At 44.6% G+C, this 25,500-nt stretch overlaps 1 protein-coding gene across 3 annotated transcripts; it reads left to right on the top strand.

Moving 5' to 3' along the window:
- Positions 1-756: 756 nt before the first annotated feature.
- Calcoco2 (calcium binding and coiled-coil domain 2) lies at positions 757-25,086 on the top strand. 3 transcript variants are annotated; one of them, XM_027424231.1, is made up of 13 exons: positions 757-846; positions 6,153-6,341; positions 8,645-8,747; positions 9,349-9,482; positions 10,062-10,187; positions 14,004-14,092; positions 14,388-14,457; positions 15,678-15,800; positions 16,179-16,265; positions 18,760-18,852; positions 20,954-21,086; positions 23,314-23,342; positions 23,820-25,086. In XM_027424231.1, exons 2-13 carry the CDS (start codon positions 6,162-6,164, stop codon positions 23,970-23,972), a joined length of 1,320 nt encoding a protein of 439 aa, XP_027280032.1. In that variant the 5' UTR covers positions 757-846; positions 6,153-6,161; the 3' UTR covers positions 23,973-25,086. The 3 variants fall into 3 exon arrangements, with proteins under 3 accessions (XP_027280032.1, XP_027280034.1, XP_027280033.1); XM_027424232.2 differs by lacking the exon at positions 757-846 and adding an exon at positions 4,492-4,670; XM_027424233.1 differs by lacking the exon at positions 18,760-18,852.
- Positions 25,087-25,500: the final 414 nt, after the last annotated feature.

The raw sequence follows: 25,500 nt of genomic DNA, 5'->3' as shown, positions 1-25,500 counted from the left end.
TTCCCCTTGCTATCTCCACACACCCTCTTTGGGATCTGAACCACCCCACAAAGCACCCCAACCCCCACCCCCAGCCCGCCCCACCCGTGCCTCGCCCCTAGCCCCCACCCCACTGAAGCACTTGTTGCTAATGCAGAGGACCTGGGCTGTATTCCCAGCACCCACACGGTGACTCCAGTTCCAGAGGATCCAGCATCCTTTTCTTACCGCTCTGGGCACCGGGCTCACAAGTTGTGAAGATAAATATATGTAGGCAAAGCAGACACACAAAATAAATAGATACAAACAAAAACTTGCTTTCTGAGTCAAGTTCTAGGAGACTCAGAAAAGTTTATAGATTTCCTTTAAGGTCAGGTGTGAGTCATGATTTTTTTTTTTTTTGAGACAAAGTCTCAGATAGCCCAGGCTGGCTCAAACTTGCTTTGCGGCCAAACCGCGGCCAAACCTGGTCTTGAACAGCTGACCTCCTAAATGCTGGCATTACAGGTATCTCCTACCAAGCCTGATTTTTTTTGTGTGTGAAACAGGATGAAATGTCAAAGTCTAATCTGTCCCTATGGGGATATATATTTGTGAATGAAGTTTTTTATGTAGAGGCAGGAAAAGCAAGATAAGCTCTTCAATGCCCTTTCAAAGATGCATGAGTTTTAAGAAAAAAAAAAAAAAGTTTGCTCTAGGGTAGATAAAAAAGCAAAACCCAGAGGGTCACCCAAGGCACTGCGGGGGCGGGGCTTGTGAGTGTTGTGACGCCATGGGCGGGGCCTGGCTGTCCCTTCTGCTTTTAGTCCCGCCCACGGGCCTTTGGGCTCCCTGTTGCTGTTGCGCCGCTGCTGGCTGCTGTCCCAGGTGAGTCCCTGAAGTGAAAGGGAACGATTGGGCCCTTGGTTCCACCCAAATTCGGACTTCTGGGCCTTGCGACGGGACCTCGGGCAGGCCACGGTGTAGGGGGCTTCAGCTTCACCTCAGTCCGTCTTGGGGGGCGTGGGTCGGCGAGGGTGGCTCCGGGAGGGCCTGGAGCGCCTTCCGCGCGCGGCCTGGGAGGCCCGGGCCGACTCTTCCAGAGAAGGGAGGGGCTGCGGGGTCACGGGACTTGTGACCCGCGGGAGGACAGTCGTCTCTGACAGGAGCCAGGGTCCTGGCGCAGTGGCCCTGTGTTAGGCTCGCCGTGGCACCCGGTCCCGCCGCCCCTGGTCTCCGGGGTTCTGAACACCCAGCTTCTCCTGTGTCACCACTGCGGGCTGCGGGCTTTCAGCGCCCCGATGCGTCACCCTGACCAAGTTACTTTCTCTTTAGGTCCTTGTTTCCCTCTGTACCAGCGAGTTTCCATTCTCATTCCAACACCAATCGACGTGTTAACAACATTTTTCTGTCATTTGAATTCTTTGCCCTAGATGCAAATCAACAAGTGGCCATGGATGGAATTTAGGAGGATAATTTGAGTGTCATATATTAACTTACCTATTATACTTATTGTCATTTTGCAGAACCCACATATAACAAAGGACTTAACTCACTAGGTCTTTGTGGCTTATGTACCACACACGATTGGGGGGATGCCTAGGTCGCTTATTTTTTCAAGTACCGTCAGGAGTTCTGAAACTCTACCTTATAGCAAGCAGGACAGCTGCCAAGCAGCAAAAACCTTGAAAGGACAGGGGATCCTAAGTTACCCGACACTAGCAAGTTACACTTTTTTTTTTTTCTTTAATACAGGGTTTCTCTCTGTAGCTTTGGATTCTGTCCTGGAAATGCTTCCCCTGGCACTGCTGTGGTGGTGTGATATGTAGCACAAGGGTTTGCTCAGACCAAATATACAGCCATTTCTAACAGTCTGTCTAAAAGGCCCCTAGTGGTATAGTTTTGTCTTATGTCTTCATGGCATGAGAATGAACTTAGGAAACGTGAACAGGAGTGAGTGGCTAAATAACCTCAGGAGGAGTGGTTGTGTTCTTGGCTGTGCTCCTTTCCCCGGCTACCTGTGCACTCATTGTCTGTTGCTGCAGTTTGCTGAGCCAGGGTCAGGAGGACTGCTGTTCACATCCGTCTGTCCATTTGGCTGATTGCTTGCTTTAGAAAGTAATGAGTAGGATGAAAGGGTTAAATGGGGGGGGGTTGGCTTCTTTAAATTTTGTGTGTTTGACTTTTACTCATCTTTGGGTTTTACTGTTCTCAAATTAAGAGTTGATTTGCAGGGCTGAAGAGATGGCTCCGAGGTTAGGAGTACTGGCTGCTCTTCCAAAGAACCCAGGTTCAATTCCCCACATGCACCCACATGGCAGTTTACAGCTAATATAATTAATCATATTAGCTGCCATATGGTTACTGGGAACCCAACCCCAGTCCTCTGGAAAAGTAACCATCTTTACAGTCCTAAAAGTTTGTTTTGGTGTGTGTGTGTGTGTGTGTGTGTGTGTGTGTGTGTGTGTGTGTGTGTGTGGCTATGTGCAGGTGTCCTTGGAGGCCTAAGATACCCTGGAGCTGCAGTTACAGATGGTTGTAAGCCATTTGATATGAATGCTAGGAACTGAACTCTGGTCCTCTGCAAAACAGTGCTTTCTTAACCATTGAGCCATCTCTCCAGCCCTTGTTTATTTTTGAACAGGGTCTCCATATGTAGCCTGGGCTGGCCTAGTACTAACCAGGCTGCCTCCTCCTGCCTCCTTAGTGCTGTCATTATGGGCAAGAACCACCATGCCTACTAAGTTTATTTCTCTTGAAACACGTACCCAACTGATATGAAAGGCTAATGTAGAAGTCTTTGAAACTTAAATTTTTTTCTGTTAAAACCTATCACTGTAGTTTGCAGATTCACCCCAAATGAGAAGTAGAACTAGCTGTTGTTGCCTTGCTTCAGGATAAGAGGGCCTATGCTTGATGGAATAGTTTTGGGAGTAGTATATTAAACCAAAAGGCTCATTAGATGAAAATATGTCAGGTTTTCTTAGGGACTATTCCTGTGACTCATTTTTAAATACATTATTATTGCCAGTTCCCCCGAGGGCCCTAATTCTTTTGGAAACTGCTAGAAGGGGAGAAAAAAATAGCAACCATGTCAGACAGTTTATGGAATTTCTACACCATTCTGAGATTGATATGTTTTTGTAGTGGTGTTCTGTTTCCTGAGACAGAGTGTCAGAAATCTAGACTTAAGTATGTAGCTGGGGATGGGCTTGAACTTTGAATCCTCTTGCCTCCATCTCCCACATAGTAAGATTATTGATGTATGCCAGTCATGCCTAGCTGCTTGATACTTTTGCTTTTAAGATTTATCCCTTTTGTGGGTCTTGAAGAGATTCCTTGGTTAAGAGCACTTGCTTGTTCTTGCAGAGGACCCGGGTTTGATTCCCAGCACCCATGGCTCAACCATCTGTGACTCCATGGGCCCCAGGCTGAAGTGCACACAAGTGGTGCACATACATACATGCATATACATGCAGGCAAAATGCCCATACATAAATCAAAAAGAAAAATCATTTTCCCCCTGTCACTACTTATATGACCAACCTTAGATTTTGGGAAAAGAATAAAAAATTAGAATATGGACCTAATATGTCCCCATTACTTTTTCATAATTTCATAGCTCTCTGGGCTTTTAATTTTTCTCTTATGTTTCATCTTGCCTCTGAATTATCGCCAGCATTCCTGTGGGTGGTAGAGAGGGAAACTGGTGCTAACTCATTCTAGTTTTCCTTTTGTACCCCCTCCCCTCCATTTGCAGATGGCATTGTTAGAAAGGTAATTTCTAAAGCCTATCTCCCAGAGAAATTTATCCCTCAAAGGAAGGAGAGGCTTTTTAAAATGTCTATGTATGCCTGGTGGTGGTGGCACATACCTTTAATCCCAGCACTGAGGAAGCAGAGGCAGGCAGCTCTCTGATGTGAGTTCAAGGACATCCTGGGCTAAACAGAAAAACCCTGTCTTGAAAAACCAAAACACTAAAGTTTATTTATTTACTTATGTGTATGTGTGTCTGTGTATGTCTAGGTACAAGTGCTGTTATAGTCAAGTGGAAGTCAGAGTATATCTTATAGGAGTCGGTTATCTTCCAGGGTATGGGCTCCAGGGATTGAACTCAGGTTTGGTGGCAAGTACCTCCATCCGTCTTACCAGCCCAGACAGAGAAGCTTTAAGAATCACTAATGGTTTGGTATGGTTCAGACAGGGTCTCACTGTGTAGCCCAGGCTGTCCTGAAACTCATGATGATCATCCTGCTTCAGAGCTCCCAAGTCCTGGTAGTGCAAGTCATCATGCTCATGTTAGAATGGCTAATCTTAAAAATCAGCCATTTCCCTTCAGAAAAAGGTGAATGTGGTACTTCTTTACCGACTGAGTTGATTAGGATTGGTATGGGCATGTGTTGGGTTTCCCTCTGCCATTAGTGAAGAGGGAGAAGGGGAAATGCTGCTGCTGTCCAGCCTAGCTCCTCTTCAACCCCTTTCCAAGATAATTTAAACTTTGTTCTAAGAATGATTGAATTCTGCAGCCCAGGACCATTGGCGGCCTCTGAGTCCACAGACATGCTAAGACAGACACCAAGTCTGGAAGCTTCATGTTTATCAAACAAGAGACACCGACTTCTGGGAAGTTTGAGACAGGCATTTGTGGTTCACACCTTTAATCCTAGCTCTCAGGCAGAAGTTCAAGGCTAGCCTGGTCTACATAGTTCCAGGTAAGCTAGGGCTATACATAGGTAAGCAATAGTCACAAGGCCCAGCTGATTAAATTGTTCAATTCCATCCTTTAGAAGGTGGGACCAGGGGTATAGCTGTCTTAGTTAGGGTTTCTATTGCTATGATGAGATATGAGCAAAAGAAACTTGGAAAGGAGGCTGGAGAGATGGCTCGAGGTTAAGAGCACCAACTGCTCTTCCAGAGGTCCTGAGTTCAATTCCCAGCAACCACATGGTGGCTCACAACAATCTATAATGAGATCTGGTGCCCTCTTCTGGTGTGCAGATATATATGGAAGCAGAATGTTGTATACATAATAAATAAATAAAATCTTAAAAAAAAAAAGGAAACTTGGAAAGGAAAGGGTTTATTCTAGCTTACAACTCTCAGATAACACTCCATCACTGAGGGAAGTCAGAACAGGAACTCAAATAGGGAAGGACCTGGAAGCAGGTGATAACATAGAGGCCATGGAAGGGTGCTGTTTAATGGCTTGCTCATGTCTTGTTAAACCTTATGGCTCCCAGGACCACAAGCCCAGGATTGGCACTATCCACTGTGAGCTCAGCTTCCCCCCACTCCGCCCAATCAGCACCAAGAAGATGGCACCAAACGCTTGCTCACAGACCAGTCTGGTGGGGACATTTTCTCAATTGAAGTTCCCTCTTCCAGAATGACTCTAGCTTGTATTGACATAAAAAAACTAGTCAGCAAAGCTGTAAAGGGTTTGCCCAGTGTGCAGGGGAGGGAAGTAGGGGTAGGGTGGGTGGATCCAGGGAAGAAGGGAGACCACTAGAATTTGAAGGACACCATGTTGATTTCAGAAGACATTTGTCACCACTGCATATCACAGAATTTCTTGTCTTTCTTGGTCCTAAATTGGTTCCTGGCATAGTTTCTTATATATGGAAAGGTCTAATTATTGTGGGATAAATGGAATTAAATGGAAAGCTGAAATCCAAAGAATTTAACTTGTCATGGGGTTTGCTTGGATGAAAAGTAGAGATTTTAGAATTTAAAATAGCCAGTTCATGCCATGCTGTGGTGGCGCACGCCTTTAGTCCCAGCACTCAGGAGTCAAGGCAGGTGGATCTGAGTTCCAATCCAACCTGGTCTATAAAGCTACAAAGAAAAACCCTGTTTTCTGTAGACTGCTTGTTTTTTAGGAGAAAGAGAAACAAGTAGCTATGAGCCAAGTCTGGGCATGTGGTGCCTGTGGTGCAGATGTTACAGATGTTCTCTGAAAATGCTGATAGCATAGGAAGTTAGGAATGCACACTGTGCAAAGTGAAACTGAAAGCAAGCCTGTTGTCTCAGTTCTTGTCAGGATTCTGCTTTCCTGATGCAGAACTTGACTAGAAAGTTCTTGGTTGAGAACCTGAAAGTCTCCCCCAAACCCTTTCTGAATCTTCCTCTGTATTATCTTTTTACATTTCTTTTTTATTGAGTTCTCATGTACTCTATTCCATGTCTCCTGGCAGGACTCTACCATGGAAAAGACAATAGATGAGCCCCCCATATCCGCTGACTTGCTGGAACATTGCAGTTTCTCTCAGGTGGTGTTTAACAGTGTGGAGAAGTTCTATATTCCTGGAGGAGATGTCATGTGCTATTACACCTTCACCCAACAGTTCGTCCCTCGTCGCAAGGACTGGATTGGCATCTTTAAAGTAAGTGCTAATATCAAGGGGTTAGGAAGCAGTGATGAGTCTTAGTTACCCAGTCAGAAATTCTAAACTACAATTCCTGATCTTCCCTCATCACACACCAGTGTGTATGACCCTCAGTTTTAAATGTCAGCCTTAATGCACACCTTTAGTCGCAGTACTCTGGAAACAGAGACAGGAGGATCTCTGTGAGTTCGAGACCAGCCTGGTTTACAAGAGCTAGTTCCAGGACAGCCTCCAAAGCCACAGAGAAACCCTGTCTTGAAAAACCAAAAAGAAAAAAAGAAAAAGAAAAAGAAAGTTCCAGGCCAGTCAGGGATATATAATGAGGAAGTTCTAGGCCAAACAGAAAAACATTTCAGTCCCAAATTAAAAGCTAAATATCCCACCATCCCCAAGTTTTATTATGTGTCCCAAAAACAAATCTAAATGCTTTAAAAATTCTATTTTGAGAGCTAGAGAGATGATGGCTCAGCCTGCAATGGGTGGGTAATTTACATATTTGTAAACAGGCCCCGTCAGGAGGAGGTAATGAGGAAATAGCACCTAGTCATGGGACTGCAGATCATCCATAGATAAGAGACTAGCAGACCCTCAGGGGGAATCCTCAATATCTCAGCACAACCCTAGTGGTCTTTGGTACCAAGTACGAATGCAGGGGGAAAAGTATTTTTTGAGTCAGGGTCTGTGTGGTTCCTTGTTAGTGCTGGGGTTAGAAGAGTGCACTCTTAGGCTAAGCTTCAAGTGTTCAGTAATGCTACGTTGCCTTTTCTAGATATAGTAACAGCTGGAGAGATGGCTCAGTGGTTAAGAGCACAGCCTCTATCTGAAAAACTAATAAGCCAGGCATTGTAGAGCATGCCTGGAATTTCAGTACTTGGGAGACCAGGCAAGAGAGGATCAGGAGTTCAGGATCATCATTGGCTGCATAGCAAATTCAAGACCAGCCTGGGTTATCAGACCCTATCAAAAATAAATAAATAAGCAGACAGACAAATTTCACAGTTATATTCAGGTTGGGACATTACAAGTCTGTATTAGACATCATAGAGTACAAACTTGTAAAGAACATAACAACTTTCTAATAGGTTTTTTGTCCCTCCCACAATAAGTTTCTCTGCCCACACACAGTAAGCCAGATCAAGCCAAATTGAAAAAATGTAACAACAGATATATTGAGCAAAGCAACTCCTGATTGGGTGGGATTTCTGGTACTAGAAATCCGTGCTAGAGAAGTCAGGCACCTGAGCCAGGGCAGGAAAGTTTTAATAGACTGCAGGCAAGGAGTGAGGATGTCTACCACAAACTGGGTTTGTGCTAAGCGATTAGTCGGGGACTTGGGTGGCTGGAGTAGCCACCAAGAACTTGGAACTGGGCTTTGAGCACCTTTCCTTTGTTCAGAGACTCTGAGCAGGTGGGATGGTGGGTGGAGAGAGAATATGGGGCTTCCAGGACCATGCATGGATCTCTGAGTTCAAGGCCATCCTGGTCTACAGCATGAATTCGAGAGCCACATAGTGAAACCCTATATGGAACAAAACAAAACAAAACAAACAAGATGAAGAGAACAATTGGAAGACAGCTGATGTGGACCTCTGGCCTCCATATGCATGCATACACATGTGTACAAACATGTATGCATAAGTACACACACACACACACACACACACACACACACACACACACACACACGGTTTTGCTATGTAGCTCTGGCTGGCTTCAGTCCTTCAGGTTCCCAATGTAACTATGATTATGGGCAGATATCATTATGACTGGCTCCTCAAAACATTGTTACCCATACTATGCTCTGTGTCATTTTGGATAATACAGTTTATTTGGTTATTTGATTTGATTTTTGGCCTAGAGCTCACTATGTAGTCCAGGCTGGCCTCAAACTCACAGAGGTCCTCTTGCTTTAGGTTCTCATATCAGAACTATCGGCATGAGCTACCTTAACTGGCTGGTGACTTGGGTACAAAATTTGGAGTTAATGTAATGGTATTTTGAGCTGAGTTTGTTATATCTCAATTTATTTTTGTTGCTACTTCATAACTGTAATTTTGCTAATGTTATGAATCATAATGATTTTAGAGATAGAGGTTTGCCAAAAGCATCGACTCACGGGTTGAGAACCGCTGCATTAGATATTTTCCCATGTAATAGCCACAAATCAAAAACCATGGTTCTTATAATGAATTCATTCTATCTTCATTATATATAAATAAAATTGCATTTTAGGAAAATGTAGCCCAAATAAGACTTTTCAAGTTCCATCAGTGCTGAATTAGAGCCTCTTGTCCTTGCAGGTGGGGTGGAAGACAACCCGAGAGTATTATACCTTCATGTGGGTTGCTTTGCCCAGTGACCTAAACAAGGAATCAACCAAGCAGCAGGAAGTCCAGTTCAAAGGTAGGAAAATACTAAGTCAAAGGTGCTGAGAACTCTGGCCAACTCTAATTAATTCCTGTGGGAGCCTGTGTTTGCAGGGCTGCAGTCGGAGCCAGCCAACTTGCCCCTGGTTCGTAAGTGAGAGGGGGAGTATGGATTGAGAAAAGCTAGGTAAGACATTAAGAGAAAAACAGACACGCAGGATAGAGTCAGGAGGGAAAATCCAGTCAATTCTGAGTGCCCAAGTTTATTCTTCACCACTCTTATATACCCCAATCAAAAAGGGGAACATGGTATCATGTATATGGAACAGACTTTCTTCCTTAATTCTCCAAGCATTTGGTAACCTCACCTTAAGTCTAATTTCTCATTATCTGGTCTTGGGTCAAGAGTAACAACATCTCATACCAAGCCCGTGGTTATTTAGATAACACACCCAAGGGCAAGGTCAAGTATCCTACTGTATCCATGCCTTTGACCTTTAGGTCTTATGACTTCGGAGAATACTTTTGAGCCATCTTTATGTCCTGACAAATTCCCTTGAGTTTTCTGGGACCGGTTTTGTTTTTGTTTTACATGGGATAGTTCTTAAATTGTATTAAAGGCCACATTCCACTTTCAGCCTACTATCTGCCCAAGGATGATGAGCATTACCAGTTCTGCTATGTGGATCAAGGTGGTGTGGTCCGGGGAGCAAGTATCCCCTTCCAGTTCCGTCCAGAAACTGAGGAGGACATAGTGGTTGTTACCACTAAGGTCTGTAATCATCTCCCCTCAAGACTTTCTATAGGAGTCCCAGGTTAGGGTGGGGTTTAAGTCAATAGGCTTTATGGAATGGCTATAGATACTGTTGGGGAAAATCATAATCATGATACCACTCTAACCCACTGAGAGATGACTTCAGAATACTTAAAAAAAAAAAAAGCATGATTTCTCCCTTCTCTGCACTTCTGTAACTATTCAATTCCCTTAGTTGTAACAGAACTGAGGCTCAGGCTGGCACAGAATTCAAGACAGTCCTCCTGCCTCAGCATTTGGGATTCTAAGATTACAGGAATATGCCACTGTGCCCAGTGTCCCTCTTAACTTCTTAGGTTTGCTTAATTCTTAGGCCTTAGGTTTGCTTCTCTTTCTCTCCTGGCAAAGGCAAACTTAATTCTGTGATTGACAGGCATGAGGATGTTGTGCCCTTTCCCACACTGCATAGCTTCTCTCACTGGCTTATGCCAGTGTCACTCCAGTGAGTGGGGAATCACTCAGCTGCTCCTCCTCCCAGCTTGTGGGAAGTTCCTGCTGGAAGGACTTGAATAAAGCTGCTATGGTGTTCTCTTGCAGGGAAAGGTGGAAGAGATAGAGCAACACAATAAGGAGCTTCTACGGGAAAACCAGGAGCTGAAAGACAGCTGTGCCAGCCTCCAGAAGCAGAACTCAGATTTACAGGCTGAGCTCCAGAGGAAACAGGTACAGATGCTGGCCAAAGGTGAACTTGTAGCAGTGTCTCTGACCCAGCCCTGTTTTCTGTTTGGCTTGGCTGGTAATTTATCTCCTTCCTTTACACCCTGCCTTAAAAAAAAAAAAAAATCTGTGCCTTTAAAAGCTTGTGTTCAATGCAGCTGTTTTGTTTGTTTGTTTGTTTGGGTCCCATGTCTGTCCCGTCTTTTCCACCCTTCCCCCCCAGACAGGGTTCTTCTGTGTAACAATTCTGGCTGTCCTGGAACTCACTCTGTAGACGAGGCTGGCCTTGAACATAGATGCTGCTTCTGCCTCTTGAGTGCTGGGATTACAGACCTGTACCTCCACCATTTTACACCAAGGTTTTTGTTTCTTTTTTTATGGAGACAGGGTCTCACTGTGCAGTTTTGGCTGTCCTAGAACTTGCTATGTAGACCAGGATGGCCTTGAACTCCCTGAGATCCACCTGCCTGTACCTCTGAGTGTTAGTATTAAACTCAGCCACCACACCTAGCTGAGATTAGGTGCATTTTTGAAAAACATTTTTAGCTGGGTGTATGGCAAACACTTTGAATCCCAGCACTTGGAAGGCAGATCTCTGAGTTTGAGGCCAGGCTGATCTTCACAGTGAATTCTAGGCCAGCCTGGGCTACATAGTGAAATCTGTCTCAAATCAAAATAAGTATTCATGTTTGCCTGCTTGTGTTTGTGAAGAGAGGCTAGAAGGAATCTGACCCTCGAGAACTAGAGTTACAGACTTAAGTGAGCCTCCTTTGGGGGTGCTAGTAACTGAAACCAGATTCTCTGTGTGAGCAGCAGGTACTGTTTTCTCTACTCCCTGGACACTATTTTGATTTGGAAGAACAGGCTGGGACTATAGCTCAGTAGTAGAGTGGTTGCCTGGGTTTGATTATCTAGCCCTGCAACAACAACACATGTATATATGATAAGAATATAACTCAAAATGTCTTTAAGACACTAGGTCTTTGGGCCATCCAACCTTTGGGTCCTGGTACTCTAGGCAGTGTCAGGGGTAGGCTCAGTCTCCTGATATATGGGTCTCAGGCTAGAATCAGTCATGGGTTGGCCATTCCCACAATCTCTGTGCTACCCTTACCCTAGCACATCCCATAGACAGGACAGACTGTAGGTCAAAGGTTGTCCTGTTGAGAGCTATTTGATTACTGTGTGAAGGTGTGTCACTATGGTTTAATAAAAGCAAATTGGTCAGTGGTTAGGTAGGAAGCATAGGCAGGCAGAACTTTTGGACAGAGGGAGTTCTGGGAAGAAGAATGATGGAGTCACCAGCCAGACTCAAGAGGAAGCAAGACATGCTAGAGGTGAGGTCAAAGCTACGAGTCATAATTAATAAGAAGTCTCTGTGTCATTATTTGGGAGCTGACAGGCAGGACAAAGAAAGACTCCACATATGGCACCCCACATTGGGCATCATGTAATCGAACTTTTCTTTGCACCTCCAGCTCACAAAACCAACCGGAGACTTGATTGATTTTAGTGTCTGTACTACTGGTCTACTCAGGAAGTTGTCTTCTGTGCCAATGTATTCAAGGCTGTTTTCCGCTTTCTCTTCTATCAGGTTCACTGTAACTGGATTTTTATTTTTAGGAACACTTATTTTTTTATTTATTGTGGTTTATTTAACTTTATGTGCATTGGTGTGAAGGTATCAGATACCCTGGAACTGGAGCCACAGACATGTGAACTGCCATGTGGGTGCTGGGAATTGAACCCAGGTCCTCTGGAAGAGCAGCCAGGGCTCTTAACCTCTGAGCCATCTCTCCAGCCCCTGGGTTTTATTTTTTTTTTTAAGATATTTATTATGTATAGTGTTCTGTCTGTATGTATGTTCTATCTGTTCTGTCTGGCCTACATGCCAGAAGAGGGTACCAGATCTCATTACAGTTGGTTATGAGCCACCATGTGGTTTCTGGGAATTGAACTCAGGACATCTGGAAAAGCAGTCAGGACTCTTTGCCTCTCAGCCATCTCTCCAGCCCCTGTAACTGGGCTTATATTGAGATCTTTTATCCACTTGGACTTGATTTGTACAGGGTGATAGACTTGGATCTATTTGCATTCTTCTACATTCTGACACCTAGTTATGCCGGCACCATTTGTTGAAGATGTTTTCTTTTTTCCATTTGTCAAAAAGCAGCTGTCCATAAGTATGGTTATATCTGGGTCTTTGATTCGATTCTATTGATTCACCTGTTTTTATGCCAATACCATGCTGTTTTGAATTACTATGTCTTAGTTAAGATTTTGTTTTGTTTTGTTTTTTCGAGACAGGGTTTCTCTGTGTAGCTTTGGAGGCTGTCCTGGAACTCGCTCTGGAGACCAGGCTGGTCTCAAATTCACAGAGATCCTTCTGTCTCTGCCTCCCAGGTGCTGGGACTAAAGGTGTGCGCCACCAATTCCCGGCCCACAGCAGCCGGGAAACATTTAATTGGTGTGACTTAAATTTCCAGAGATTTTGTCCATTGTTATCATGGTGTGACATGGTGTGCAGACAGACATGGTGCTAGAGAAGTAGCTGAGAGTTCTACATCCTTTATCCATAGGCAACAAGAAATGAACTGAACTAGACCTAACTTGAACATAGGAGACCTCAAAGCCCACCCCTATGTGACACAATTCCCCCAAAATGCCATTCCCTATGAGCTTATACAGGCCAATTACATTCAAACTACCACACTATAGCTTTGTAGTAGAGCTTGAAATCAGGGATAGTGATACCTCCGGAAAATCTTTCATTGTGCAGGATTGTTTAAGCTGTCCTGTTTGGGTTTTTTTTGTTTGTTTGTTTTTCTATATGAAGTTGAGTATTGTTTTTTCAACACAATACTCAATTCAGATTTTAATGGGGATTTTATTAAATCTGTAGGTTGCTTCTGGTAAGATGACCATTTTTACTGTTAATCATACTGATCCATGAGCATGGGAGATCTTTCCAGGGATCCCACATGTGACTGACCTAGGCCCTCTACTTACATGTGACAGTTGTGTAGCTTGGTCTACTTGTGGGCCTCCTAACAGTGGGAACAGGAGCTGTCCCTAATGCTTTCTGGCTTTTGGGAACCTATTCCTCACACTGGGTTGCCTTGCTCACTAATACAAGGAGAGGTATTTAGTTCTACCACAGCTTGACCCTTTCTGAACAGAAACAGAGGGGGAGTGAATTGGGGGAGGCAGAGGGGAGGTAGAAGGAGGGAATGAGAGGAGGGAGGGGAAACTATGGTTGGGAATGTAAAATAAATTTAATAAAAAGAATTAAAAATGCTTTTTAGTGTGGAATCCCCTTAGATATGCCATTCTCTGCTTTATAGTGCTCTGCCTAACTAATACAGTATTGTAGTTACTAAGGTAAAAATGCTAATAGAGTATTGCTCTCCAATTGCTGTGATAGAGCACTGTGACTAAGGGCAGCATAAGGAAGAGGAAGGTTATTTTGGCTTAAGTTCCAAGGGGTGAGTCCATCATGGTGGGGACATGTGGCAGCAAACAGGAATGGTGGCAGAAGCAGGAAGCTAAGAGGACACATGTCTTTTATGACAAGCATGAATCTCAGTGAGAACGGGAAGTGGGGTAAGGCTATAAACCCTGGATGCCTGCCCTCAGTGACGTACTTCCTCCAGCAAGGCTGCACCTTCTCATAACCTTTCCAAATCACACCACCAGCTGGGGGAACCAAGTGTTCAAATGCCTGAGCCTGAGAAGGACATTGATCGTGAAACCATCACAGTGCTTACATACTAAACGTGTCTTAAAAATGATCTGCCTCCTTAATTATGTTTCACTCTACAGGAGGCACTAGAGGCCCTGCAGAAGACCCATAATAAGTTAGAACAGCAAGTGGAAGAGCAGAAGGGCTGTTGGGAGACTGAGGTGCTCCAGTAAGTATGCCTGCCCTCCTCTTGCATGGGAGTGGCTGCTGTTTGTTAGTTGACATTGCCTGTTGAAGTAGGGTGTGACTGAACACCCTACAATCCGAGCCATTGGATCGGAAGGTTAAGGTCATCCTTATTACAGTGGGTTTGAGGTCAGCCCAGGCCACATGATACATTATCTCAAAAAGAAAACAGCTTCCTGTTATAGCATATATATATAGGTAACTAACTGATGTTTTAGGGCAAGCCAGTCTTAAGTCACTTACGTGCTAAGGTGAATAGTCATTTCCACTTCCCATAGGCTGAAAGAATACAATCAGAAGATAACCTCTGAAAACGAGAAGATGGGAATCAGAGTAGAGCAGCTTCAGGTAAGCAACACCATGCTTTTGCTAAAGGGCATTTTTCTCCACTTTGCCACTATTCATGATCTGGTAATCCAGAAAGATGCAGTTCATTGTATTGCTGCAGTGCCTCACAGCACAGCTGTGACGTTGAACTTTCATGCTGTGGCAGAATAGCTAATGCAAAAAACTTGCCTCAGAGTGTAAGAGGTTCCAGTCCACCATGGTGGTGGTGGTGGGGGGGGGGTATGACAGAGCAAGCAGCTTACACTACAGCATCCAGGAAGCAAAGAATGCTTGGGCTAGCTTTCTCCTTCCCCCTTGGGAAGACCCAAGCCCCTCAGGGTAGGCCTTTGTTATCCAAGCCAAGTATGGTGTACAACTTTAATCCCAGCACTAGGGTGGCAGAGGCAGATGGGTCCAAGTGTAGCCTGGTCTACAGAGCCAGTTCCAGGACAGCCAGGGCTACACAGAGAAACCCTGTCTTGGGGGGAAAAAAAGCAATGTCCACAGATGCAAAGTGTGCTGTGCTCATCTAATAGGCTCTTCTCAATCACATTGACCATCAAGACTAAACATTATTTAAAGTTACAGGTTATGTATTTTTCAGTCTTAGATCATGTAGGTCCATATATGCATGTTTATTACAAATAATAATGGTCTATGAGGAAATTAATAATTTGTGTGTGTGTATATTATATGCGATAATATTTTTTAAAAAAGATTTTATTTATTATGTATACAGCATTCTGCTTCCATGTATATCTGCACACCAGAAGAGGGCACCAGATCTCATAACGGATGGTTGTGAGCCACCATGTGGTTGCTGGGAATTGAACTCAGGACCTCTGGAAGAGCAGTCAGTGCTCTTAATTAACCTCTGAGCCATCTCTCCAGCCCCTACATGACCTAATCTTAAGGATTATAATCATAACAATGATTTTCATTTATTATAAAATTATCCAAGCAAAATTTTACTCAAAATCCTATAATATAAAGAAGAACTGCTCTGTATTTAGGAAGAAAGATAAAGTTTTGTTTAAAAAAGAAAAAAATAAGACAACTGGTTGTGGTTGCTCCGTTGAGTCAAATTCTTAGGCTGTAGGGCAGAGCCCGAGAGTGGAGTAGCTCTGAGGCCTCTTTGCAGTGGGAGTTGCTAGAAACATATTCCTTCCTATACATTAGAATGTAACATTGTTCCTGGGTAGTTTTATGTCTTACTGTAGAATTCACTATTTTCGTTTTAGGCCCAGCTATCAACTCAAGAGAAAGAAATGGAAAAGCTTGTTCTAAGAGACCAAGACCAGACAGGGCAGCTGCAACGTCTCAAAAATGAGAATAGCCAGCTCCTCCTCCGTTTAACTGAACAGGTAGACTCCCAAGAAAATACACTTTGTGCTTTCTTTACTAATGGCTCTGAGGAAGGTCTCAAAAGACACCTTTACCTCTCCTACTGAATTAAAGGTGTGCACTACACCCAGCTCAAAGAAACCATCTTATATGAGGTTATATCATAATTTTATTCAACAACTAAAAGATTTATCTCTTCCTCAGCATCCTGCTTGCTAATGAGTTCAGCAGGTGTGTGTGTGTGTGTGTGTGTGTGTGTGAGTGTGAGTGTGTGTGTGTGTGAGTGTGTGTGTGTGTGTGTGTGTGTGAGTGAGTGTGAGTGTGTGTGTGTGTGTGTGTGTGTGTGTGTACACGTGCGCCTGTTCCCAGCCATGGTACTAAAGCCTGTTTCTGTGCAGAAGGAGCAGAAGATGAAGCTTGAGCAGACAGTGGAAAACATGAAGCAGATGGAAACGATCTCACGGGAGCAACAGCAGGAGCTAAAGGCATGTTAACTGTTTTCCATGTCTATGTGGGCGGGCAGGCGCCTAGAAGGAGGTGGAAAGGACAAATAAATTAGGATAACATTCACCTGTTCTACCCAAAAGGACAGATAATCTGCCATTTAAAAGATGTTTCAGAGAGGTGGCTATGTCTAATACATGATGCATGATCAAGGCGGAGTGAAAATTAAACATCACAACACTGTAGTGGATAAGTCTTTCGGTTAGGAACTCACTCCAGAGTTGTTATGACAAACAAGTTAATAACTATAAAGAGCCATACAACATGAAATTATAACACTCACAGCCAATTTTGTTATTATTTGTGGTTTTTGAGACAGGGTTCCTCTGTGTAGCTTTGGCGCCTCTCCTGGCACTTAGTCTGTAGACCAGGCTGGCCTTGAACTCACACAGAAATCCGCCGGGCGTTGGTGGCGCACGCCTTTAATCCCAGCACTCAAGAGGCAGAGGCAGGCGGATCTCTGACCTGAAAATGACTATAGACTGTCTCATATTGTAGCTGCCGTGTATGATCAGCTTTTGAGAACTGACTGAACATATACTGTATATTAGCCAGCTCACTCTTACAGTCTCACTCAGCCAGGTAGAGGTAAGGGACTAGGAATTCATGCTCCTCCCACCTAATAAGTTTGAAGACAGCCTCCAAACCACGAACATGAAAAGTGAAGAGTAGGACAGGATTTGCAAACCGACAGCTCTCAGGTTAAGTCCAGCACATAGATGGGACTTTGAGAAATTGAATTCATTACCAACCTTTACAATTGACACTGTTTCCTACAAGACCACATTTCTCCCTTCTGGAAAATGGCTGTGGTACCACTGAGCCCACATTACTGTAGTATTACGATCAGGATGGCTGAGAGACTCCTGCACATATATGTTAGATGGGTCACAAGTTCTCTGAAGCTCAGTTCACTGGTCAGTTGTGTGCGATGGGGACTGAGCCCAGGGCTTGGATGTGCTAAGCATGTGCTCGCTCTCCCACTGAACCAACACCCCAGCTCTTCTGCTCTGTGGCATCCTCTTCATTTCATCTACCTCTTTCCTAACCCCCAAGCACAGGTGAGGCTTTTGAGTGTTGAAGAAGGGAAAAAAATAGCTTTAATCTATAGTCTTTGGTTTTTCGAACAGGGTTTCTCTGTGAAACTTTGAAGCCTGTCCTGGAACTCTCTCTCTGTAGACCAGGCTGGCCTCAAACTCACACAAATCCACCTGCCTCTGCCTTCTGAGTGCTGGGATTAAAGGTGTGCGCTGGGTGTCAGACTCACAATCCCACACATGCTATGCAAGCCTCTACCTATGAACTACATCCCCTTGCTTATAAAAAGTCTTTATTCTTATGCAAAAGCCCTCTAACTGTAAGGACTGTGTATCTTGTACTTCAGGAGCCTAAGAACAAGGAAACAACGGAGGAGTTAGTGCGAGAGGTGGACCGCTTAAAGGCAAAGGTAGAGGCTGGGAGAGCCTGTTACTTAGAGAAGTACAAAGAGTGTCAGCGACTCCACAAACAAATCAGGCAACTCAGGGCTTCTACAATGGTAGGTGTCAGAGTTAAGGGGCCCAGGAAAGTAAGGGACATGACAGGTTAGGATTTTTAGATCAAGTCCAGAAGATGTATACTGTTACTAAGAACTTTTTCTTCCCAAAAAGAGAGGGGTGGAGTTAGGCCAGAAGCCAACCTGGGCATGGGGAGTCTCTGGGAACTCAGGCCCATTCGTGTATCTCAGGGAAAGTTTCTATAATGAGGAGGTTCGGTGCAGACTCAGAAGAGTCCTTTCTTATTTCTGCCTTTTGAGGAAGTGAAGCAGGACCAGAAGAGCCAACAGGAGCCAGTGGGGATGGGGAGCAAGAAGCCCGACATCAGCGCTGTCATCGGGTAGCCCCCTCTCGATTACCTCAGGGTCGGCTAGAAGCGCACAGCAGTTTGGGCACCAGCATTTAAATAAAATCATGCAACGAAAACCACAACTAGTAGGATTAGCTGAAGTATGTTTGTGAGAAACGTGTATGTGTGCAAGCACACAGTGGGAAACACTGAAGCAGGAGACTAGCTGAGTCAACCGTTCTGGGGGGTTAAGAGCCCAGGCTGTGTACCTTGTGGAGCCTGGGAGAAAGTCCTCCCAACATAGACCCAATTGCCTCAGGCCCCATGGAGTAAGGGGTCCACTCACAACTGACAAGATCCTGTCATGCTAGCTAGGATTACAGGGTTCTAGTTATCTTTACTTCTAATATGTCAGCTTGCCTTGCCTTCTTGTAGTCGCTTACCCTGCCAGATAAACTGAAAATGCCTTGACATCACCATTCCTGCTCAAGCTCTCCAGTATTTGGCCAAGTCCCCAGCACTCTTCCTCCTTCCAGAGTTCCCTCCTCCCCACCTCAGCCTTCTTCCCTTTGGAAGCCAGCTCCTCTGAAATCTACCTTGGGGCTACATTTCAGTATAAGATCTTAATTCTAATGTCTTTGTTGTTGACAGGATGAGAATTTTGCCCTGTCAAGAATGTTAAGTGACAACAAGGTTTTATATGAGCTGAAGAAAGAGAAAAAGGCACTGGAAATAGAAAATGAAGTAAGTGGGAAAGAAGGAAGAAAACCCCAAGATTTCAGAGCGAAGGGTAGCTTGTGTTTGTGATCCCAGCTGGGAGGGTAAGGCACCATTAGCTCAAGGCCAGCCAAGGTTACATTGTGAGACCTGGTCTCAAAATATTCAAATAAGCCTTGTGGTGGTGGCGCACACCTTTAATCCCAGCCTTTGGGAGGCAGAGAGGCTGGCATTCTCTGACTTATAGGCCACCCTGGTCTACAAATCAATTCCAGGACAGCCAGAGCTGTCTCTGCCTCACAAGTACTGGGATTACAAGCATAGAATACCAAGTCCAGCACATGAACCCTCTCTCTGCCCTACTTAAACTCACTTTGCATGATAGGAGTCATCTCACAAGAAACAGCAATAATGGGTGTGGCCATGGTAAACTTTCATTCATTTATTCACCATTCCAAAATTTAGTATCTGTATATGTCAAACACTGAGTTATTGACAGCCTTACTGGCTGATGACAGCAACATTTCATGCCCAGCATCCAAGAAAGAACAGTGGTCCAAGCAAGTGAGTGGGGTTCTTTTGTTTTGTTTTTTGTCATCTTTGGAGAACTCTCAGTCCCATGCTGCAAACTGGAGTCTCCCCTTTATTCCAGCATTTTCCTTAACTGCTTTCTAACCGTGCTCTCCTGACCCTTTCTCATCCACCTGAGTATTCTTGCTACTCATAGATTGACACCTCACTGCTCCATCGATGCCCTTTCTGGAAACCTGGGCTTTGTCAAAAGTTTTTGTTTCTATTTAAATCATGGTAAAGGTATAACAATGATGACATAACAAAATACACTGCCTTAAGTTTTTTGGTTTTTCGAGACAGGGTTTCTCTGGCTTTGAAGGCTGTCCTGAAACTAGCTCTTGTAGACCAGGCTGGTCTAACTCAGAGATCCACCTTCCTCTGCCTCCCAAGTGCTGGGACTAAAGGCATGTGCCACCACCACCTGGCCCCAGCAAATAATCTTTTTTTTAACAGTTTTAAATGGCCATTGGCTATTCTTTTTTTTAAAAGATTTATTTATTTATTACATATACAACATTCTGCTTCCATGTATATCTGCACACCAGAAGAGGGCACCAGATCTCATAAGGGATGGTTGTGCGCCTCCATGTGGTTGCTGGGAATTGAACTCAGGACCTCTGGAAGAGCAGTTGGTGCTCTTAACCTCTGAGCCATCTCTCCAGCCCCCCAGCAAATAATCTTAATGTGCATAGCTCAGAAGTGCTGGCCATGCGCACTTTGCAGTCCCATCTCCATAAGCGTTCCATCTAGCACACTGAAACTCCACATACACAGGCAATAGACCCCTTGAGAATTTCTGATCTGGGTTTTATTATTTGCACTGATGTGTCTGGAGATTGCAGAAAGTCTGTTTCTGGTCTTCTAGTCTCATGCTCTTGGAGTAGATGGGGGGAACAAACCACAGCACCAAGAAAGTGATGTTCAGAAGTTTTCGTTCATTCAGAACTGTAATAAAAAGTGAGACATGGTGGTGCACTCTGGAGATAATACAAGCAGGGTTTTGTTTTTAATTATGTGTCTCATGTATGTGAGGGTGAGTGCATGGGAGTACAGGCGCCCTCAGAGGCCAGAGCCATCGGATCCTCCTGGAGCTGGAGTTACAACATGGTTTGCTGAGAATCAAAAGGCAGTACAATCTCTTAATGATAAAGTCATCTGTACAGCCACAAGAAGCAGGAACTTAGCCAGGTATATCAGCACACGCCTTTAATTCTAGTACTCAGGAGGCAGGGAGATCCCCTGAGTTCAGGGCCAGCCTGATATACAGAGTGAGTTCTAGGACAGTCAGGGTTATGTAGAGAAACAGTCTTAAAAAACAAAACAAAAATAAATGAATAATAGAAAATAAATACAAAAATAAAGAACTAGGAACTAAAGGTAGTTTCAGCTACATACATGCAAGTAGTAAGCATGTTAACATGAGCTACTACAAAATCCATGTTAAAGTAGGAGAAAAACAACTTCACAGAGTTGTTCTCTGACCTCCACACTCATGGCTACACTATGGCACTTGCATGTCTTTCATTCAACACATCTGTAAATCCTCTGTCCTCAGCTCCTGAAGGAAGAGAACAACAGACTGCACAAGATGGACTTCTACGGTGCGTATTTGCCAGATCGAATGAAATCTTCAGATAAAGGAGCTGGTAGGCAAAACCCAGGCCTTGTGTACGGAAACCCGTATTCTGGTAAGACAACTTACCCATTCTGTCTGGAAAGCTTCCCCCAACCCCCACTCTGTGTGTGTGTGTGTGTGTGTGTGTGTGTGTGTGTGTGTGTGTGTGTGTGTGTGTGTGTTTGTGTTTCTAATTAAAGCTAGTATTGCTAAGACTTGCTGGGCAGAAGCTGAGGACCCAATAGAAAAATTGCAGTAAAGAAGTGTTAATTGAGAAATAAATCTGAATCCAGAGGACACAAATCAGGTCATTTGCCTAGAGGCAGCAGACACAAATTGAGTCCCATGGCTACCTTCCCAATATAAATCAGAGAAATGTCTTTCTGTATAAAATATACACATACAAAAGAGAAAGCTAATTAAGTTTTGGAAATGGAAATGCTAGAGGCAGGTTATGCCTCCCAGAAACCCATAGTTCCAGCAGCTCCCTGATGGCCCAGCCGAGGGTCATAGGAGCCGATTTCTCTCTCAGGGATGTGAAGTTACTTGTCCCTTCCAAATGGGAGGCTGCCCCTATTGTCTGCAAAGCTAATGCAAGTCCTCATTTGTTTTTTTTTGCATGGGTTAAAGCAGTAACATTTTCTTCAAAGTCATAACCAGTTCTTTGCAAGAGGCAAGAAGAACAAGTTTAATTTTTGTTTTAAAATATTCTAATGCTTTTATATTCTTTGTCACTCTTCTAGCATGGAAGCCTTTTCAGAAAGGAACAAGTAGAAGACTAAGGCTAGGGAGTTGGCTCAGTGGGTAAAGTGCTTGCTGTGCAAGCTTAGGACCTGCAGTTCAGGTCCCCAGCACCCACATAAAAAGTGCCACAACGGCATGTGCCTCTAACTGAAGCTCTGGTGAAGGATAGTAGACCAGAGCACCCCAGAGATTGCTGGCCAGCCAGTATAAGTGAGCATGGGTTCAGTGAGAGAGAACAACTGGGGTTGTAGCTCACAGCACTTGCCTAACATACATGAAGGCCCAAGATTTCCGTCCCCAGGATTGGGAGGGGCGGGGCAGTAACTGATAGAGGAGCTACTGGTGTTGTGGTCAAATATTGTACAAGTAAATGCGCGTACACACATACAAAGTGTGAGGCCATGCCAGATGCCATAATAGTGAGACTGTCTCAAACAAAAAAATAATAATGAAAATGATGAGGGGCTGAGAAGATAGCTCAGTTCTTACAGTGTTTGCCTAGGATGCTGCAAGGCTTTGATCCCTACCACCTCAGAAACCGGGCATAGTTCCATGTGCCAATAAATGCTAGGATTTGTAAAGTGGAGGCAGAAAGATTAGATATTCAGGGTCATCCCAGGTTACATAGTGAGATCAAGGCCAGCCTGGGCTTTGGGGGACCCCCTCTCAAAATACTAACAACATTGAGCTGAACTTGTTTGCTCACGCCTGTAATCCCAACACTTTGGAAGCTGCGGTTGGAGGGTTGATGTGAGTTTGATGCATGCCTGAGCCACAGAATGGGATCCTATCTCTTTTCTCTAACTGACTTTCTTGCTGAGCAATGGGGGACCAGTGGAGTCAGCGGGGCTGATGAGACAAATGGTGTAGCAGGAGATCCTTCCATGTGTTGTCACAGTAATGACGATATATAAGGCACCTCCAGGTGACTGCTTCCCAATTCCCTGGCTACATAGGACCACAGTGAGCACTGAGCTCTTTTAGAGGACCTGCCTAGCAATCTCCCAAGGGTTGGGCCAGATAGAGGGCCAAGTGAGTAGCGTGTTTTGTGAGTGTTGGTCCACACAAAGCTAGGTGGCTGTAGCACAGCATACCTTTGTAATTCCAGTGTTGTGCTCCTTCTGTGAGACGGGAGGCCATAGGCCCGCAGCCCAGCTAGCCTGGGCAAACAATTAAGACCCTGCCTCAGACAAAGCAGACTAGGACTAGACACCTGAGGTTGTTCTTTGGCTTACACACACACACACACACACACACACACACACACACACACACACACACACACAATCACAATTAATGTGAAACAAAGGATTCTAACAAAATAGAGAACTGAAAGCCCAGGCACATTCTGCTGCAGACATTTTTGATGGTGAGTGCCCTCCAAAGATAACAGCAGACAGGCATAGTGGCCTGCACCTTTAATCCCAGCACTCGGAGGCAGACAGATCTCTGCATAGTGAAAGAGGGGACAGCGACATAGAACACATCTAGAACAGCTGGTGTCAGGCATACTGTTTTTTTCATTGAATGAATGAAATCTTTTTTATTCCCCTCAGGTATTCAAGAAAGTTCTCCTCCCAGCCTGGTAAGTATTTGGTTCATGAGATTGATGTTCATATATAAAATCCCTGAGAAATCTCCATTTTTATTTCTGCTCCAAATCCTGGGAGAACCAGAGAGAGTGGAGCAGGGGTCAGCTGGCTCCACCCGTCCAGGGCCCAGGGCTGGGGTAGCCTGTTGAGTTGAGGAGAAGAAATTAGGTTTCTATCAGCATTGCTCAGAGTCTCCTCCTGCAAGATAAGTTGGCAGTGATGGGGGAACAGATGTGACCTGGGCAGCTGACTAAGCAAGGCCTGCCCAGTGCTCCTTCCAGCCCAGGGCTATGTTAACCAGTCCTGGGTTAGAGAAAGCCAGAGATCCTTTCCTTCTGTGAATGTGTTCATGTCTGGAGTACCTTTCCTGTGCTAATTATGCCTAGACACTGAGAATAGGATGAAAAGCAAGGCAAGGACTTGTCTGTGTGGTGCAGAGCTCACATTGCTACTGTCCTCTGTTCTTCCAGCTTGCTGCCATCGTTGCTGATAAAGTCCGTGAGCAGATCTCGAACAAGCACCAAATGCAGATCAGTGTCTTGAATTGTCCAGTTTGTGGCAAAGTCTTTTCACCAACAGAGGAGCAGATCTTTAAAGACCATGTGTTCTGCCACACTCTCTGAGTGTCCCAGCCCATGGGTCTATGCTGAATCAGATTTCACAGTGCAGAACACTGCTGTGAGCTATCTGAGCAGAGAAACCAGTGTAACCAGAAGTCATTAGGGGTTCACTCAGCTGATGCCTTCAAAGGTGGGGTGTGCCCATTGTCTGTAGGATGCTGTTGACAGCAGCTGTGTCTACCCTGTCCATGTCATGACTGCAGCTTCAGCCTTTCTCCTGCAGTGCCCATTCATCCTCGGTCTTCAGGACAGTGCCTGCTGGTTCACAGTAGCTGACCGACACTAAGTCATCATCTTTCTAGTTGTCACACCACATTCACAGTTGGGGCTCAAGTGCATTTGTGCCAGTCCTCAGTCCTAACCCAAAGTCTGGGTAGGAACAAGATTGGAAGTGGAGAATTTTTTTCTTCAGTTCTTTCTTCAACCAATTGCCTCAAATTATCCCAAAATGGTACATCAGCGATTCCAAAGATTTATCAGCTTCCAAAAGCAATGATTTTTGTTTTATTTTTGAAGACAAGGCCTGAGTATAGCCCTGGCTGTCCTGGAACTCTCTGTGTAAAAGAGATCTGCCTGTCCATGCCACCCAAGTGCTGGCCTCTAGAGAGGCGTGCACCACCACACCTGCTGAGCAGTGTCCTCATTCTAGTAGGATGTGATTATGTGAATCTGTATTCCAGCAGCTGAGGTTGAGGCCGGAAGAGTAGGAGTTCAAAGCCACTTGGACTACATAGGCTTTCTCTTAGGAAAAATGGAGAGGGCAGGGAAAAGGCTTCTTTCTAAATACTTCTGATTGATTGGCATTTTCTGATCCTTTTATAAACAAAAGAGTGTTTGTTTTTTGTTTTTGTTTTTTTTCCTTTCTTTGGCTGACCTGGAATTAACTGTATAGCCCAGGCTAGTCTGGAACTTGGCAACTCTGTTGAATCACCTTCCTAAGTGCTGAGGCTATGGGCTTGAGCCACTGCTCCCAGGCTGTTCGTCTCTTAGTGACAATTAGAAATAGTTAGGAGGTATATGGGCTTATGGCTTTCCCAATAGTTAATTGTATGAATGTAAGAATAATGACTATTGTTAATCTCTTAATATTCAACATAAATTACTCTTTTTAAGGACATGGGTTTTGTTTGTTTTTTTCTCGGGACAGGGTTTCTTTCTGTGTAGCTTTAACCATCCTGAAACTCGGCTCTGTAGACCGGGCTGGCCTCACACAGAGACCCACCTGCCTCTGCCTCCCCGGTGCATGTGCCCCCACCACCCAGCTTGTTTTATTTTTTAAAGGGGGAAGGACTGGAGACGGCTCAGTGGTTAAGAGGCATTCCCTGCCCTTTCAGAGGACCTGGGCTCAGTTCCCAGCACCCATGTCAGCAGCTTATAGCCATCTTAAACTCTTTAAGCGCCAGGTCTTAAACTCTTTATGCACACACAGATACATACATGAATAAAAAAAATTAACATTTTTTTAAAGGTGGTAATGTAACAATAACTTTCTGCCAGCCACCTGCTTCCGCCACCACGTTAGGGCCCCCAA

Source organism: Cricetulus griseus, chromosome 7 (assembly GCF_003668045.3).
Source record: "Cricetulus griseus strain 17A/GY chromosome 7, alternate assembly CriGri-PICRH-1.0, whole genome shotgun sequence".
NCBI lineage: Eukaryota > Metazoa > Chordata > Mammalia > Rodentia > Cricetidae > Cricetulus > Cricetulus griseus.
The sequence above is the reverse complement of the archived record's forward strand: the minus strand, read 5'-3'. Positions and strand labels throughout refer to the sequence as shown.